The sequence below is a fragment of the Mustela lutreola genome, chromosome 5 (genome assembly GCF_030435805.1).
Source record: "Mustela lutreola isolate mMusLut2 chromosome 5, mMusLut2.pri, whole genome shotgun sequence".
NCBI lineage: Eukaryota > Metazoa > Chordata > Mammalia > Carnivora > Mustelidae > Mustela > Mustela lutreola.
The window spans coordinates 40,291,291-40,309,790 of NC_081294.1; the positions used below are offsets into that span (position 1 = coordinate 40,291,291).

At 42.5% G+C, this 18,500-nt stretch overlaps 1 protein-coding gene across 1 annotated transcript in view; it reads right to left on the reverse strand.

Annotated features, from left to right (window-relative positions):
- The window catches only part of LOC131831123 (chondroitin sulfate proteoglycan 4-like), a 67,110-nt gene that overhangs the window by 25,389 nt on the left and 23,221 nt on the right, over window positions 1–18,500 (reverse strand). The window contains exons 8-10 of the mRNA XM_059173342.1: window positions 15,466–15,642; window positions 7,329–7,527; window positions 3,793–3,924 (exon numbers count right to left, since the gene is read on the reverse strand). Of these exons, the coding sequence (XP_059029325.1) occupies window positions 3,793–3,924; window positions 7,329–7,527; window positions 15,466–15,642 (508 nt within the window). The remainder of the gene's footprint in view (window positions 1–3,792; window positions 3,925–7,328; window positions 7,528–15,465; window positions 15,643–18,500) is intronic.

Here is an 18,500-nt window from a genome sequence, read left to right on the forward strand (position 1 = left end):
AACCCGGTTATAAAACTTTCCGGGAAATAAATTTTGCAAGAAGAAATAGAATGTCCGTGCATTCATGTGTGTGTGTGTGTGTTTATGTACACACATCTATACGCAAAATAATGAAAATACACATTAAGTAGCCATTTTCTCTCTGTGCACACACAGAGTTCATTTAGAACTGCAGTCCTCCTTACTTTAAAATAACGGAGTTACAAAATGACTTTCAAATATGGCAGGGCTCAGAAGCTATGTTAACCTCAAAATATTCACCCGTTAAGTATTCTTATAAGTATTTTGGCTCACTCTACAAAATCCTTACAGGTCTCAAGTCAGGGCCACTTTTTAAGACTAAGTCCACAAGGAAGTCAAAACAGTCTGGCCAAAGTCTGCCGGGCGGCTGGAGAGAATCCAACTGGTACGGGATCAGTGTGAGTGAAAACAAATGTTGACTGATGCCGGGTTGCAAGATTTTCCTACTCCAAGAGAGTGAAACACACAAAATGTCTACGTCATCATTGCTGTTGATTAAATCACTATGCGTATTTTCCTGGTTGTGTATAACCATCCATCAATAAGATCAAGGAGACAAAATAAAAAGACTCTATGATGACTGCATTCCCTGAGAACGAGTATTCTAAAAATTGAGACGGGCCTGGAACACAGGCACGCCCGGAAAGGAGAGAAGCTGCCGTGATTCCAGCACCAGATTTGGGGTTGGAGTTGGCACTTGCTCTTGGGGCTTATGATTCCTGTTAGTTATATGCTTTGTAACCGCCTGAGCCCCAGGGTTTTCTATCAATTTTGCATCATTCTCAAACAGAGGCGATGCAACTTACTCTTATATACGTTATTTCCTTGAAATCCCTCATACAATCCAGTGCGGTAGGCGCAAATGTAAAACACAGCAGAAGCCCAGGGTATGAATAGCATCTGGATGTCCATTCTAGAACAGGAATAGATTTCCTGCTATTATGGTTTTATAAAATCTATTGTTCTATAAAAAGGAATACGATTTCCCTGATATTTCAGAACATATAGGTCAACTAGAGTCCGACAAGAGCAGCCGGACCTGACAGCTGACACCTGCAGTCACAGAGGGAGGGGAGTACAGAGACCCCCACTCCTCTCAGTCAAAGCTCTGCCGAATGGATGATCGAGGCAGAAATCACTCAGAACCTGCTCCCTGCAGGACCCGCCATGATGGGAGGGGGCAGTCCTCAGGGAGGAGGGGGAGTACGGCATCTGTCATCATCCCCCCACAACTTCACACAGCCGCAGGGACCAACATCCTCGGGCGGCCACTGTAGAAGCCAGCTGAGCAAGGCTCACTTGTGTCCCTAGAGAGAGGAGGGGATGCGGTCATCGGAGCCACAGCCACGCCAGGGACTTCCGAGGCAGAACCGAGTGGGCCTGCACCACTTGGGACATGAAGCTAGGAAAAGCCTCAACGACAACTGGACCCACTGACCCATAAGGTCCATTCCAACTCAAAAATCTGTGACTGCAGTCATCATTCCCACCTCCACTCTGGTGGAGATTTTATCAAACGTAACAGCCACTTAATGGAGGTGCCCATGAAAATCCAACCTCCCTCCCACTGGCCACGAGCCGGGGCTGGAAACAAGTCACAGCCAGGGAAGGGAGGGTAACTCAGAAACCAAGAATAACAGACCACAGGTGCTAGCTTGGGGGAAGCTTGAAGAAAGTTGCCGCTCACTCGGGGCTGGGTCCAAATATTAGACAGAGGGCTAGGAAAATGATGTGTTTTGCATAATTCCACAAAGGTGACAAGGGAATCTGGGCCCCTTTCATATATTTTTCTTGCTGAACTAATGTTCAGTGAAACAGGTGCCAGAAACACAGAACTTCCTAAACTGTAGTGGCTATAACTCTCCTTTAATCTGACACAACCGTCATCAGTTACGAAACTAGACTTGAGCCAGAAGAGATGAAAAATGTTTCATCTTTTGCAGATTTACTTTGATTTTAGAACACTTTTTTTCTTTTTTCTGGTAGATTACTGCCTTTTTCAGAAGACTGGGGTGTAGTAGTTTGCTTATTTTTAAACACTAAATGGCACCCTCATTGCCTTGGGAAAAAAATCGATAGACACATCACAGTTATTCCCAGAGAAAAATTATAGAATATAAAAAGATTTTGGAATAGAAAAATCTGTGTTAACGTATCTTTAATTGGATTTTAATAAGATTTCTTTTCATGAGCTCAAGTGCTTCAGGCAACTAAAAATTGCAACATTTCTCCTCAGACACTGTGTTTCTGCTGAAGTTACAGTGATGTTTCTCCAGGTCTACCTTAGAAGGATGTGAGCCTTATGCGCCATTTACCGGTTGCACAGCTGAATGACATCATCTCTCTAAGCCACAAATCCCGCCAGCTTCCTGTAAATGTATCACCTACCTCACGTGCGTGTCAGGAGTAAAAGACTAGTACCGTCCGTGCCCAGCCCTGCGGACCTCAATTCTGGCTATACTTCCGAACCACCTGGAACTCAAAAAAATATGATGGCCAGGCCCAACAGCAGAGACTCCCCGTTAAACTGGGGTAAGTTGGGGCCAGGATGCAGCTGTTTTTGGAAGCTTCCTGGTTGAGAACAACTGGGTTAGAGCGACCATGGAATAACCATAATGGATAAAGTGATTACCATCTTTCTCCATCTCTGTTTGACTGGTAACACGTATCAAGTACACAAGTGACTGTGTAAGAGTTTTTTTTTTTTTTTTTTTTAAGATTTATTTATTTATTTGACAGAGAGAGAGAGAGATCACAAGCAGGCAGAGAGGCAGGCAGAGAGAGAGGGGAAGCAGACTCCCTGCTGAGCAGAGAGCCCAATTTGGGGCTCTATCCCAGGACCTTGGGATCATGACCTGAGCTGGAGGTAGAGGCTTAACCCATTGAACCACCCAGGCACCCCAGGTTTTTGTTTTTTGTTTTTGTTTTTTACTGTAATATAAATTTTATCGTTTTTCTATTCAATCTATCTTACTGCATTTTTAAAAAAATAACAAGTTTAAGAGTTTTTTCTTTTTTCATACCCCCTGCCAGGGGCTAAGTCTTTCCCTATCCCTGCTGCAAGGGCATTCAGCCAGAGGCTCACTTTGATTTTTCCATCTCACTAAGCTGAGATTCTGGGCAAACAGCAATCCAGAGGCTTCAGGCCCCTGAAGCCAGCACTCAGTGAAATCCCTGATGCGCACATGGTTTCTATATTTAGAAAAAGAAAATCCAAGATCTCGATGATCACCACAGAGCCTGGCTCTCCTTGCTTCATCAAGGACCCTAAGGAGAGAGTAGGGGAATGTGGATCATAGGTCTCCCTTCCCATGGCCCTTGGCCAGCGCCAGCACACCCTCTCTGCCTAATGAGGGAGGGGAAAGAGACAGGGGGTGGAGAGAGACAGCCTTGCGTTTGCCAAGTGCCTGCAAAGAGAGGAGTCTTTCAGGACCTTTGTAACTGTTCTTGGTATCACTGTAAGGTAAATGATGACACTATTTAACCACGCAGGGAGCGCTTTCTAAATAAACTGAAAACCACTTCACCCCAGATGCTCTCAAGTGAAGATCTTACCTGGAGGGACGCCTGGGTGACTCAGTTGATTAAGTGTCTGCCTTTGGCTCAGAGGCATGATCTCACAGTCCTGGGATCCAGCCCTGTGTCGGGCTCCCTGCTCAGCGGGGAGTCTGCTTCTCCCTCTCCTTCTGCTGCTCCTCCTGCTTCCGTCCTCCCATACGCTCACTCTCTCTCTCCAATAAATAGGTAAAAATTAAGAAAATAAAATCTTACCTGGAAAGATGCTCAGTCCTCGGTTTACTTCTAAGCTAAGGGTCAGGGTTCGAGCGGTGATGCTAAAAATCTGTCGAGGTGCAAAGTTCAAACCATCGGTAACTTGAAAATTAAAGCCTCCTGACATGGGTCCTTCAAAAGAAGAATTACATTCTGGTCACTCTGGGTGTTGGGCAAAAGCGATCCACTTTCGCCCTCTCTCCCGCAAAGCAACCCCTATCAACTAGAGAAAGTGTTAATAGAGTCACTGAACTCCCCAAATCAAATACTGCCAAAATGTGATGCTAGAAGAACATTAATAAAGGTCTAAAATCCATACTTACCCGTCCCCCTTGCCCCTTCCCCATGACTTAATAGAAGAAAGTGTTACCTCCAAGAAATTAAAAAAAAAAAAATCTTTTTAAACATATTCACCACCTGCATTTTATTATTTTGGAATACATGCATGTCATGTTCATGTGTACACACACACACACAAGCAATTTCTAAAATTCTGATATGCCAAAAATCAAAACTAGGGGGAAGAAAATAACACTTAGCCCCTCCCTCCAAATAATTTCTAATTATTCACTGATCTCGAACTAGCTCTTTTCTGCTAAGGTGGTAAAGAGCGGGGAAAGATCCAGGCCGGCTCTTGTTAAACTCCAGCAGGAAGAGAACTGTACCCCCACACTTCTGTCAAAGGGTTAGTGGTATCAATAAAGTTATAAATGAACGTATGCATGTGAGAGAAATTGAGACAGGCCCCCTATCGATCCCATTCCCAGGAGAGCTTTACCAGTCTGACTCACAAAGCACCAGGCGAGCTCCCAATGTAGACAGCCTGATGTTCGCATTCCCATCCCCCTTTGAAAATGTTCAGCCAGCAGTAAATCTGGAGGCCCCCAGGTCTTTGCATCATGTAATGGGTAGAAATGTCCTCTTTGTTGCCCTCAGGGACATGTGGCAAGGAACAAAGAAGGCAGGGTCAGACTCTGCAATTATGTACAAGTACTGCCTTAATAACACAATTTAATAAAGGGCTGGTCGATGGCTTGACAGCCTCTTGAGTTTCTGAGTCTTCACAAACAAATGCTATAGACTTTTAAAAAATTTCCCAATACACTCAAGAGTCATCGTTTTTAAAAAGAGAGAGAGAGAAAATTGGGAGTCAGCCTAATTTCGAACAGGGGACCCACGATCAAATTTTGTTGGTTTGCTTGCTTTTACTAGAAGTAGCACTCTGAAGTTGCATTTAATGAAATATGAGATGAGGAAGAGAATGCTTTCTGCCCCTCGGCACTTTCCACATTTCACGAATCCAGAAACAATGTGGAAACGGAATCAAAAGGGACCCTATCAAAATACGTACTAGAATAGCATCCTGGGAAAGCCCTAACTTATCACACTGACTATGACCTTAGAGAGCAAAGGAGGGAAACACGAAAGGAGGGGAGACCTGTAGATTTTCTGTTGCGTAACCCCAGATCTTTCCGACAGTACTTTGCAAAGGGCAGCCTTAAAGGACACAGCCTCCCACATCTTGGTTTTATCAACCTACTTAGGTTGTTATCTGAAAAATGAGTTAGATGAGTGGTAGAGCACTTGGCAAATATAAACGCTAAGAGAGACTAACGAAACCAAAGCCTTCGTTTGGGGCTGATGATGGACAGATGGAGCAGGAGAACCAACTGGTCTCAGCAACAGCCTGGTCTGCTCGGGGCTCCAGCCACTTTACGGGCCATTACAGCCTCGGTAGTCAGTTAGAGAATGTAATGGACTGATTCTCAAAGAGAATTACCTTTAACTCGCATTCCTGCCTTTTTTTTTTTTTTTTTTTTAGGAGAAATTATTTCCTCTACCAGCCAAAAGTGAACATGGATCTGGTAGTGGACAAATAAATAAATCCAGAGAGCTAATTTTCATTTTAGTCCTACAAATAGCAAATGCGCTTCTTTAACCTGCCCTGTCCTTCAGTGGGGGCGGCTGGCGGAGAAAGCACAGCTTCAGGGTCAGTGCAGCTTACTTCGTTCTGAGCCTCAGTTTCTTCATCTTTAAAATGGGGTCACTACTCCACATGGATCAGAGGACTTGTGCAGAGTAAATGAAATGGGTCTCGTGACTGAGCCACCTGTGGCACCAGGGATAGCCAGAGACTCAAGGATTCCTTTTCCTTGTAAACTGCATTGCTGTAGAAATCTGGAACTTCCCTTGGGGGAGTCTCCAGAGCCATTCTCTCTATTTTGATAATTCCTTAAAAAAAATAAATAAATAGCCTTACTAGGCCCTCATCTAAAAAGACTTGGATTGTTGGTATCTAATAATCAAAACCACACACAAAATTGGAGGAAATTTCCTATTACTTCAGTATCTCTTTAAATGAATCGTATTTTATAAGTCAGCTCATTGGTACACATTTAAAAAATGAGAACATACCTACATGGAAAAGATCACCCAGTTTAGAGACAAGACTTTGGTTCCTATGTGGGGAGATTTAGTATCTCATCACAATAAAATTAACCCCACGGGTTCCCGGGCTACAGGCTTAGAACTACTAGTTGAGAGCATTCACATAGTAAATTATCTTCAGATTATTTGGGGATTCTTTGTACGAGCTGCAGAGATAATCAGGAAATCACTACATCTGAATTTAGAAGATTTTTTAGTCTTTATTTTCTTGAGAACATTTTTCCAAGAAGTTCATAAAAATGGCTGACCAGCTCTGACTGGTAGCTTTCCCATCATGCTCCCTGGCTCACGGCCCCCGCCCCCATTCCCTCGGCAGCTGGGGGAGTGGGCTCCTTCCCCCCTCCATCCGGTGACAGGGGCAGCCTGGAAACAAAGCCAAACTGGATCACCCCTTCCTCAGATTTACAAAATTACTGATTAACAGACGGAAGAAAAAAAGCCTTTTAATGTCCGGGTCTCTTAGGATTACAGCTATCTTCATTCATTAGTTTATTCATGTGTTTATTTATTTAACAACTATGTTTTGTTAACAACTATGTTTAAGAACACTAAAGTCTCCCTCGCGTCTGGAACACGACCTGGCTCATAAAAGATATTCAATATTATTTCACTTCTTTCAACACATTTTTATTGAGCACCTGCTTGTTCTCCTCACTTTTTGAGGTGCTGAGAACCTTAGAGCAAAGAAAACAAAGATCCTGCTCTTGTACCCTCTGGTATAGAAGACAGACAGCAAACAAACAAACAAAGCAGTCTAAGTTACAGTGGCAGGAAGTCAGGAAGGGATGGAGAGGGACAGAGAAGAGATGCTATTTTAATGGGTGGTCAGGAAAAGGCTCTTGGGAATGTTCTATTTGAGCCTAGACCTTACACGACCATGTGAGTAAGCCAAGTGTGAGTTATAGGTACTCTCTGATGTTTGCTATCATTAGCCTTACTACAACGTGCCACTTAAAAAAAAAAATTACAGACCCCAGGAAGTCTTTAGATGACTTGTGGTTTTCAGTCGCAACTACTAGGTTTGACTATCATGTTAACCTCTGGTTGAAACACATTTTAGTTTTGCATTACTTTTCTCTATGACATACCCGTGTGTACAAACACTAGCTGGCCCTTGTTGATCTGAGCCTGGGTGAAGTTCTGGATGCTTCGGTCGGGAAAGGACTGGAGAGCCAAATGCCCGTTGCTGGGTGGAGTGACCCAATAGGTGAGGTCCTGCGGGGAGGAGTCCTCGTCTTCTGCACAGAGGACACCCCTGGTAATCTCAGTTACAGAATTTGCCCATACCTTAAAAAGAAGAGAAGCATAGATCTTGCAAAGACCACTTCCGATCATATCACATAAGTAAACCGGATACTATGCTACTCTGGCCTCTTGCACAAAGATTTAGAAACTAAAGCAATTCGTTAGAGCTTTTAAAGCATGAAGGTCCTTTTTTTTTTTTTTTAAAGATCTTATCTATTTATTTGAGAGAAGGAGAGAGCATGAGCAGGGGGAGAAGCAGACTCCCTGCTGAGCAGGGACCCCCCCCCCTTCCCCCGCTCAAGCAGGGCTCTATCCCAGGACCCTGGGATCATGACCTGAGCCAAAGGTAGAGGCTCAACCGACTGAGCCACCCAGGCGCCCCTAAAGCATGAAGATTGTAAATTCAAAACAGACACAGAATTAAATACCAGACGAAATTTGGGGCATGCTGTAGTGTTCGTTTAACTTTTGAGGTTTATAAGGTCCCAATAAAAAACAGTATTCATAATTATTTCTTCAAAATTAATTATTTAAAGTGAATATTTATTTATATAAAGTAAAATAACAAGAAAAGCTGGTAGTAACTAAACACCTTTTGCATGCCTGGCATATGCTAAGTATAGAAGCATAGGCTAAGATTCTCCATGGAGTCTCAGATCATTGTAGACCCTACCTCATAAGGTGGATTTAAGGACTGCTATTCATTATTTTAAGAAGTGGATAATTTCATCAGCTCTTAAATATTGCAATGCCTCCTGTGTGGATAGCTCATCTACAACTATTTCTGAGTAATAATCTCTGTTTTCCAATTACATTTAAAATCTATTTCACTTGCCTAAACATCCTAGTTCCACAATTCATCATTTATTGAGCATCTATTATGTTCTGGTGCCTGTTCTGGATGCCTGCAACCCATCAGTGAACAAAACAGAGTCCTACCCTCACGGAGCCTACATTCCAACAGAAAGGGATGAAGGACTACAGGGAAGAAACATGAGGCATAATAAAGGAACGAACTATAGTCTGTTAGAGGTTCATGGGCACCATGAAAAAATTTAAAATAAAGCCAAGCAAGGGGCTCAGGAGTGGGCGAATGTTAAATCAGAGGCTCATTTGAGAAAACCTGGAAGGAGGTAAAAGAGGAGCCATGTGTATATCTGGGGAAGAACATGCAGGGAGAGGGAGAAGCCCTAAGGTGGGAGCGGGCCTCATCCACCTGAGGGCAGCAAGAAGGTCAGTATGGCAGGAACAGAGTAAGTGAGAGGAGGAGGCAAGAAGATGCATCAAAAGTGTAACAGAAGGGCAAATCCGGCAGGATCTTGACGGTCACTGTAAGAACTTTGGCTTTTACTTGAGTGCAATGGGGCATCGTCATGGGGCTTTTGGGGAGGAGTAACTTGGTCTTAACAGAACCCTGTGGCTTCTGTGTCAAGAACAGATCATGGAAAGGCAGGAGAAGAAGCAGGGACACTGATTAGGAGGTGACTATAGTAATCCTGGAGAGAGATGAGAGAAGAGAGTGACCCAAAGTTGTTGAGGTGGTAAGGCGTGGTCGAATTCTGGGTGTGTGTTGAAGGGGAAGCCAACAGGGGGGTCTGATGAATCAGATGTGGTGAGGCGTGGAAGAAGGCAAGGGGGCAGAATGGCTTCATGGCGGGGACCTCAACACCTAGAAAGACGGGGTTACCACCAGTTGAAATGAGGAGAGCTGCGGAGGGGGTGGGTTCTTGAAGTAAGATCAGGAGCTCAGTTGTGAACATGTTGAGCTGAAAACAGGTACTTAGACACTAAATCCCATTTGAAAGAAGGAGGCTCTTTCGAGTTTCTATAATCATGCAGTCACATGGTATTTCACGAACACTAAAAATGGGTGGCATTATCACTCACTAAATTTTCACATTTCTATCTGTATTTATAAATGTCTTCCCTATAGAAACACCATGCACATTTTCAAGCTTATGTCATTCTGTGCTCTCTGACTAGAACCTTATCATCTTCTATGCTTGATACCAACCTATTTAAAAATTTAATCCTGAGTGATTTAATAGTTACCTCTCTGATCTAAAAGACTGTTTTCTTTAGTAGTATAGGGAGTTTATGAAATATCTTAATTCTTGCTCACTTATTCCTAATAACTATTTAAACAGAATTTAAAGAAAGGAATATCAGAAATTATATAAGATTCCTAACTTTTCATGTGTGGCACAACATGCCATGTTAGCTATGTAACCTTGCGCACATGTCTTAATTTCCCTGTGCCTTAATTGCTTCATTAGTAAACTAGGAATGATAGAATTATTATATATAATGAGTGATTTAAGATATGTAAAGTACTTAGAACAAGCTTCACCTGGCAGATAGTAAGAATTCAATAAATATTAGCTCTATGATATCCCCTCCTCTTCATCAGATTCAGTTCTGAGGATTAATATAATTTTTTTAAAACATTACTTAAAAGTCATTTGGGGTGTCATGATTATGATTATTGGAACATTCTAGAACATGCACGGTAGGTTTTGTTTAATCCTCTCCATAATTTGGGGTGGGATAGTTCATCTGTTTCATGATGGTTTTGTCGATGGATGTTCCTGTATCTTGGCTTTTGGACTATGGCCACTGAAGATTTTTCAGCCCTAAACTCTAAGGGCATCAATTCTTTAACAGCTACCAGAAATGCTCATCAACCTAATGTTCAAATCATAAGGTTTTGGTCTTCAGTTAATCCATGGAAAGTCTACAGTGTTTATAAAATATATAATCAGACTATTGAACAAAATTCCACGGTCACTAATTCTACTTTTCCACTTTTCATATTTTAAAATCCATCCGAGTATGGTTTTTTCCTTTCTTTAAGAACTCACGCTGATTCAGAAACATACTGCTATGCTTGTCTCGTGACTCTGAGATGCTCATTTTTTCCAACACTGTGCACACAAAAGCTGAATGAAGCATGTTTTCCACGGCAGCTACTCCTCCATGCAACTCTGCTTTTGCCCCTTCTTGCTTCTGGAATATACTATCTTTCAAAACAACTGGAAAACCTGCCACTCAAAACAAGAACTAGTAACTTGAGGTCTTTATTTCCACTCCAACCAGATTTAGTTCAAGTAACAGCCCCACTCTTTGGGTGAGGCTTGACTGAGAGCAAAGTCCTTGGCCATAGCCATTTCAGGTAGATGGGGAGAAGAAAAACAAAGATTGAAACTTGAATGTGGAATTCCAAGTGATCCAAAGTCCAAGAGACATAACAGTTTAAGGAATACATACCTGAAAAAAATTAGCACCTTAATTGGAACACATTTTTAAAAATTCAACTTTAACTTATAAACGGAAGGTCAATGGGATTGAGAAACCTAATTATAATCCAGGAAAATCCTAATTATGATTCTAATGTTTAAAAAAAACAGAACTTTGTTTTGAGTTTCAGATGAAGAATGTGAAATGTTTATAAAATTACTATCCCACTGTCTGACCCTTCTAAGCCTTCCGTCAAAATCTCGGGCTTTGCTGCCTTAATTCGTCCACGGTCCCTGGCTCTCAACGCTCTTTTTAGTGATGACAAGTGCTTGTGAGAAACAAACAAATGATTCTATTTTTGGTATAAAAGACAACAACAAAACAAAATGTACAGTATTGAAAGCCAAAGTTGAAAAACAGGAAAATGAAGCCCCCTTGTGGACACAAATACATTTGATCAGGTATGCACCAAAATTTCTGGTGATGCTTGAATACAAAAGTACTCAGTAGAATATATTTCAGAGTAAAATGCAAAGGATTCACCAGAGTTGGTCTAATCCCAATGCCCAACTCCAGTTTGTCATGACGGAAATGATTTTCTGTACCACTGAATGACTTTGGAGACCAGCCAGCCACAGGTTCTGTGGCTAAAAGAAATGTTTAAAGTAGGTCAGGAGAAGCAAGTGTTAGGTTATGCTGGGACAGAATGGTTAATGTTCAGATTTCTGCCTTTAAACTCCTATCCAGAGTCTGAGATGCTATCAGCTGGTCTGCCCACTAGGCTCCTACTTCCTTTTCCCAGGTAGACTACAGAGAACCCTTCTGGCCCCTTGCTCCAAGCTCTGATGACAAGTAAGGAGTGTGGGTAGTCATATAGGATAATCTGAAGGTCTTGAGAATGTTCTGTTTGAAAAGTCAAAGACAGCATAAAACCCCACAACTATGGTGGTTAATTTTGTGTCAAGTTGACTAAGCTGCAGGGTCCCCAGATATTTGGTTAAACATTATTCTGGGTATTTCCAGGAGAATGTTTTTGGATGAGATTAACATTTAAAATATGTTATTTACTTATCTATTTTTTATTTTTTTTAAAAGATTTTATTTATTTATCAGACAGACAGAGATCACAGTAGGCAGAGAAGCAGGCAGAGAGAAGGAGGAAGCAGGCTCCTGGCTGAGCAGAGAGCCCGATGCAGGGCTTGATCCCAGGGTCCTGGGATCATGACCTGAGATGAAGGCAGAGGCTTTAACCCACTGAGCCACCAGTGCCCCTGAGATTAACATTTAAATCAGTTGATGGAGTAAAGCAGAATCACTCTCCCTTACGTGAGTGAGGCTCATACAATCAGTTGAAGACTTAAGTAGAATAACAAAACGCAAAAACTGATCCTCCTGTGAGTAAAGAGAATTCTTTTCTGTCTGACTGCCTGGGACATCAGCTCTTCTTGTTGACCTTCATATGGGAACCCAGCCCTTGGCTCTCCTGGGTCTCTAGCCTGCTGACAAAGCCTACAGATCTTGGAACGTGCCCAGCTCCATAATCATGTAAGCCAGTTCCTCGTAATAAATCCAGATATATGTATTTTTACATACATATGCACTAATCCACAACTCAGTCATGGTTTTGCTGTCAAGGAAGAGGAGGCTCAGAGAAATTTTGCTGAAGTTGAGCAATTTATAAACCTTGAACTCTGTTTTTGAACTTTAACCCAGAACTTTAAAGGCAGAGAATGCGATTCTTACCAGATAAATAAGTGAATAACTCAGAGAGAGCCAGAGTCAAATGACCACATCCATTGAAACTGGGAAGTTGTACTCTTCCTGGACCAGATCTAGGTTTTCCAGGGAAGAAGATAAGAATAAAGGAAATGGCCCTTGCCTCCAGCGACTCTTCCCTTTTTCTTGAGAGAAACGCTCTGGAATCAAGGATGGGGGCAGGGGTGGGAGCAAACTGCCTGAGCAAGCTCAAGGTTCTTGGCAGAGACTGTATTTCCTTAATTTAAAGTGAAGACGGAGACAAAGGCTAGCATATACACATTCTTCCTCTCACAATTTAATGTTCTGAAGATCTTAAATTGACAGGAATATTTCAATATAATAAAGCTATTATTAAGTTGATGGTGCCTCTTATAATGAACGGCAACTCTTAAAACGAACGGTACCTCAGAACGGAAAGCCAAACCCACAACAGGGCTTCAGTTCCTTTCCAGGAGGAAGCCCAAGAATTCACTGCTTTATTCCTTGGTCTCCCTCACCTGCAGCGGGCTCCTGCTTTTCTCCCATTATCGGTCTACATTTTAGGTCTGTCCCCTGGATCTTTCTCATCCTGCAGTTTTGCACCACAGGGCAAAGTACCCAAATCCTCGGCTGAGGTTCCTGGGTGAACACGTAGGTGTTCGGTACAACTGCTGTGGACCTACTCCCTGAATTCCACGTGAGCGGGAGCAAGAAGCCCTGCAGCTTTGGGGCTTTTTTCTTCCTAATGAAGACAGCCCTTGACCACGTGGATGCACTGAGAGAGCTCGAGGCAATCACAGGTAGCAGGCAAAGTGGCAGAGCATGGTCGTGAGACAGCCAGACTTTCCACTCCTTCCCCTAGCGCCGCGCTGGTCCTCAGTCCTCCCATGAGGAAGAGGACATCAGTAACAGCAGGTGCTCTGTAGGATTGTGAAAATGACACCACTTCCGGAAGATGTCCAGTACTGTACTCCGTAAGCACATAATAAATGTAAACTTTTATAACTATAATATAAAATAACTATAATAATATAACTTTTATAACTATAATATAAAATAATATAAAAATATAAACTTTTATAACTGTGCTTAATAATCCTGGACACCTACGATCCCTCCCTCAAGCCAACAATGCAGCGCTTAGATCGCTTTGCTAAGCATGAGTTCAGGAGATGGAAACACCCCAAGAATCTGTGAGAACAGAGGAAGGCCTACAAATGGGACCAGCTAGAACGTCCAATTCCCAGGACTGTGGAGTAAACGCAGGATAAAGTGACACGTTCTGAAGGTATCATTGCCCTTAGTTTTTCACTCAACACATAGAGGCCAAAAAATGAGCCGAGCCATAAAATAACATAAAGCACTAAAAATTCCATTCCTAAATCCAATTATATTGAGCAAATAAAAACAGATTTTTAAAAACCCCAGCCTCTTTCCATGTTTAACAACATAACATTTTCTAGGGAAGTTAGCCCCTGGTAAGCTCTATTCCTATCCACCATCTGACTACCCAATTTCCTCTGGACTTCTAAAGAATCTATTATTAGCTAGTGACCCTCATGAGTGGTGTAAACAAGGCTGAAGTTGTCAAAAACGTGTGTGGAAAGATTTGTTTTTAACCAATTTCAAAGTGAACACCTTCAGATTCCTGTGTCTGGGCATACTCGATGAATGTGTCCCCTAGAGGCTGAAATGTGTGAAGGGTCAAGGATTCTTCCAGAAATGCAGCTCTCCTAAAGAAAGAAAGAGCCAAGGCAAAAGCCTGGTTTCTGAAACATGGGCCAGTATTGGTGGGAAACTGAGAGTTTATACTTTCATTTACTCATCCAATCAGCAAGTATTTCTTGTTTATTATGTGTCAGTCATTGCTGGAGAAAGCCTGAAAAGGGGCTTGGACAAGTCACTGGGCTCGTGTGCTGCCACTCTGTCCTCCGCCTGTCATTTAGCTCTTAGGCAATTTCCTCATCTGTCCAAAGAAGGAAATGGTAACACATCTCTCAGTGAGCTATAAGCCCTTAGAGTGATACCTGGCACGTAATAATGGCTAGCAACTATTTTGTGAGCATTTGCTATTATAATAGCTACAACTCTTCTCCAAGCCAGAACAAATTCATGCCCAAGTCTTTAGAAGAAGGGACAGTAAGAAGGAGTGGTTTAAGACCAAGACAATCTACTGGGTGAAAGCTTTGGGATACTTGAGTGTAAACTGACACAAATGGGTTCACCAGCATTGACATCGGTATGCTGGTGTGGGAGAAAATGGTGCCATAAGAGCCAGAGGAACCCCTACGCATCAAGCCCTCTGTGTGGCCAATAGAAGCCATGACATTGCTTCAGGGCCCCAGATCAGGACAGGAGCCAAATGGTGGACATCATGTGATTGCCAAAACATGTTTATCTGTGAATGCCTAAGAAGCACCCCCAGGAGATTCTCAGAAAAAGTGAAGGGTGACGGAAGTTCCCAGAAACAGCAAAATACCCTCACATGACTGTACAGTGGTTTTTTAAAAATCCTGATACTGCTATAAGCCTTGGAGTTTTTCAGTAATAATGCTACCATTTATTGAGTCCCAACCACATGTTAGGAAGTGTGGGAGAGTTTTACATCATTTTCTCTCTTACTCCTCACAACTCTGCTTCTATTTCCCACCACCTCAATGACAGCACACTGAAGGACTAAATAAATTGCCCAAGGTCACACTTCCAATACAGGGAGGTGATTCTCACCTTCCCAAACTAACTAGAAAAGGCTGTACTTTGGGAAATACAGTGCAAATGACACCCACTCAAGAGAGACAACACGCCAGTAACTCATTGGGACTCCTCATCTCCCAACGGTTACCCAACAGAATGTCCCCATAAGAACTGCCATTTATTTAAAACCAGTAGGAATGTGTTAATCATACATACAGAGTCATATTATTTAACATTAGAAACAATACGAAAGAAAATCAAATGGGTAGCCCCAATGTTATTATGATAAATCAAAAAGCACAGAGCACCTACCTGAAGGATTCTGTTGGCTGTTATTACCGGAGCCTCATCATTTACTGATTCCACAGTCACAAAAAGAGTTTGGGGCAAGCTCTGTTTTCCAAGTTCTGAGCTATTTGCCAAGACGGTGAAATCATCAAGAAGCTCTTCGCTACCATCATGCATGTAGTAAATCAATTCATTTTCCACCTATAACCACCACCAACAGAAATCGCCAACTTAATGAAATGTGATTTTTAAAAATACGAAAATATAAAAATATGAATTAATTACTATAATCCCAATTTTTATGTCTCTCTACAACACAGGAGCATGGGTTCATCCTAGGAGGTCTGATTCTGAGTGTAAATTATGTTGGGAGGGCTAGTTTTCATGACATGATGCTAGGTCCTAGGAAAAAGGTGAAAGAGAAATGGAACAATGCAACAGACGGTGTAGGAAAGAGAGCACTGGACTGGTAATCAGGAGACCAGAGTCAAAGGCTATTTCTAACACAGAAATATGCTCTAGGTAAGTGATCCAATCCAGCTGTCCTTTCCATGGAACAGCACCCACTAAAATTCAGACTCTATTTGTTTACTTACAGTGACTAATTTGGAGTTGTGGATTACTTTGCTAGACAATTCAGAATGCTAGGTTTAGGCTCCAAAACTCCTACCCTTCTACCCATTTGTTAGATTTCGTTGTTTGGAGATACCTGGAGTAGAGCAACTATTAAGTTACCCCAGACTTCTCTTTTCTGAACTAAGCATGCCTTATTCCTTTAACTGTTCTTTGTATGAGAGACTATACATGTAATCTCCTAGTTCTGTTCCTCCTTCAGAACACACTCATTTTTTGGGTGCATCTCTTAGCAGATGTGGACCATAACTAGCTATCGAACTAGCTATATAACTAGCTATCTTCTGTGAACAGAATATAGGGAAATATATCAAAATCAAATTTCTATCAAGGCAGATTTTCCTTACTGTAATAACACAAATGAAAACATTCACTTTTATCCCTGTTAGATTTCATTTTCTAATTTTCATTCTGAAATGGTTATCAAATGAATTAATTACTCCTCTTGGATTTGTAATAACCACAAATTTGATCAGAATGCCTCTCATGTCTTCAAGGCTCCGATGGAAAATACTGAAGAACACAGGATCATAATTAGAGATGAAGAAAATTTCAAAGCTAGAAGGAAAGTTGGCTTCAGTGAGTCTGTGACTCAAACACAAAATGGCAGAGAACTTCCAAAGCCCAACAGGAGTAGCTGAACTTCTGAATAAGTCTCTGGGGTTGTGTTTGTTTTGATAAAATACTGCCAGAAATTTTAACAGTTCAACTTTGCCCGTTCCTATGGTGCACTTCCTTTGAGCAAATACTTTTGATCTCTCGGAGGTGCTTCTGACAAGAGTTGAAAAGTTCAGGAAGAGTCTCAAGGGAAAGTTTTGGCCATTTGTCTACAGGTGCTATGAGAATTTCTTTGGAGTTCTGTGGGCAGAGGAGTTCCAGACCGCAGGCCTGACCACAAGTTCTGAAACACGCTGTTTTAAGCTACTTGAAAACAAACATAGAAGATGGCATTGATCAGAATGTGAGAGAATTTGGACTTAAAACGCTTTAGGAACCTAGGATTTAAGACAGATTGCCTCCTCAGTATCTTTCCTGGAGAAATAGAGCATTTCTTCAAAGGAGTGGCACGCCCCCAAGTTATATGCCATTTAATATGTATTAATGTAAAAGTAAAGAGAAGATTTGGTCGGGGGTCGCTTATTTCTCAACTTCCAACACTAGAAAAATATATGCTGACCTGAAATTAAAAGATATCATAAACTTGTAGAAAATCTTGGAAGACTGAATAGTGTTTGGTTCCCTCTCACCAGTCATGTTCAGGGCAGTGCCGTGCCTCTGCTCACTTTCTCCCTCTCTCCTTGCTCCCCATCCCCCCCCCCCCGCCCCGGGGTTAAAGGTGAAGTAGAAGGCCCTCCCATGCTGGACCTCCCTAACCTCATTCTCAGCTGTCTCCCCTCCCCCACCTGTGGTCAGCCCCACTAAACCCCTGGCTGCTCCCCACCCAGCTGTTCACTCGTTCTTCCCTCTGCCTAAATACCCTCCCTCTGAGTCCACCTGGCTCACCCACCCATCCCCTCCTCCAGGTGTCTGCTCAGATGCTGCCTTGTCAACGGGACCTCCCCTGACCACTTGATCTGAAACCAAACATACACAACACTAAAGGCTCTAGCATTTCCCAGCTCCGTTTCCTGCTTTCTTTTTCTCCATAACACTAATCTTCACTCAAGATGCCTTCCATTCCACTTAATTAATTTTTCTATTGTCTCTCTCTGCCTCCTTCTTTCTCCTACCAGGGCATTACAGCATGGAGTGATGCTGGGTTTGTTCACCCTGTATCCCCACTACCTAAAACTGGCGTGCCTGACACATAACAGACACTCAGAAACGATCTGCTGAATGAATGAAGGGCTAACATGGCCACGTGCTCTTCCAAGCCACTAAACACTATAGCCACCAACTGTTAAGGGTTGGTGGTGCTTTACATGAGAACCATGATGTTGCAAAGCCTGGCGACCTTAGAGTCATACAGGAAGAGAAAGCATGAAGGGGTCATCTGGAAGAGCCTGGACCTTGACTGTGAACAAGGCTACACAATACCATAGATCCTAGAGGGAACACACATACTTAACATAGAGATTTCAACCAACTATTCTAAACACACACTTCTCACAAAGCACAATCCCTAATGAACTGGCCAAGACAGGACTCAAATTTAGTGCTTGGTCTCTCACTTAGCATCCCTGAGGTAAACGGTAGTAAATTCAACTTGCACCAGAGCGAGTGGTCATTTTGGATGGTTTGTCCCGCCTTTGTGAAGGAAGACATGATGAAGAGATGCCCACAGGAATTCACTAAAGGATCACCGTCCCCGGATCCCCATCAGAGAAGCACTGATTTCCAAGGTTATTTCCAGCCCTCAGGATTCTCTGCTTCTTCCCACGGCTCCCTAATGCCTCCTGGTTCAGTCTAACCCTCCTGATGTGTAA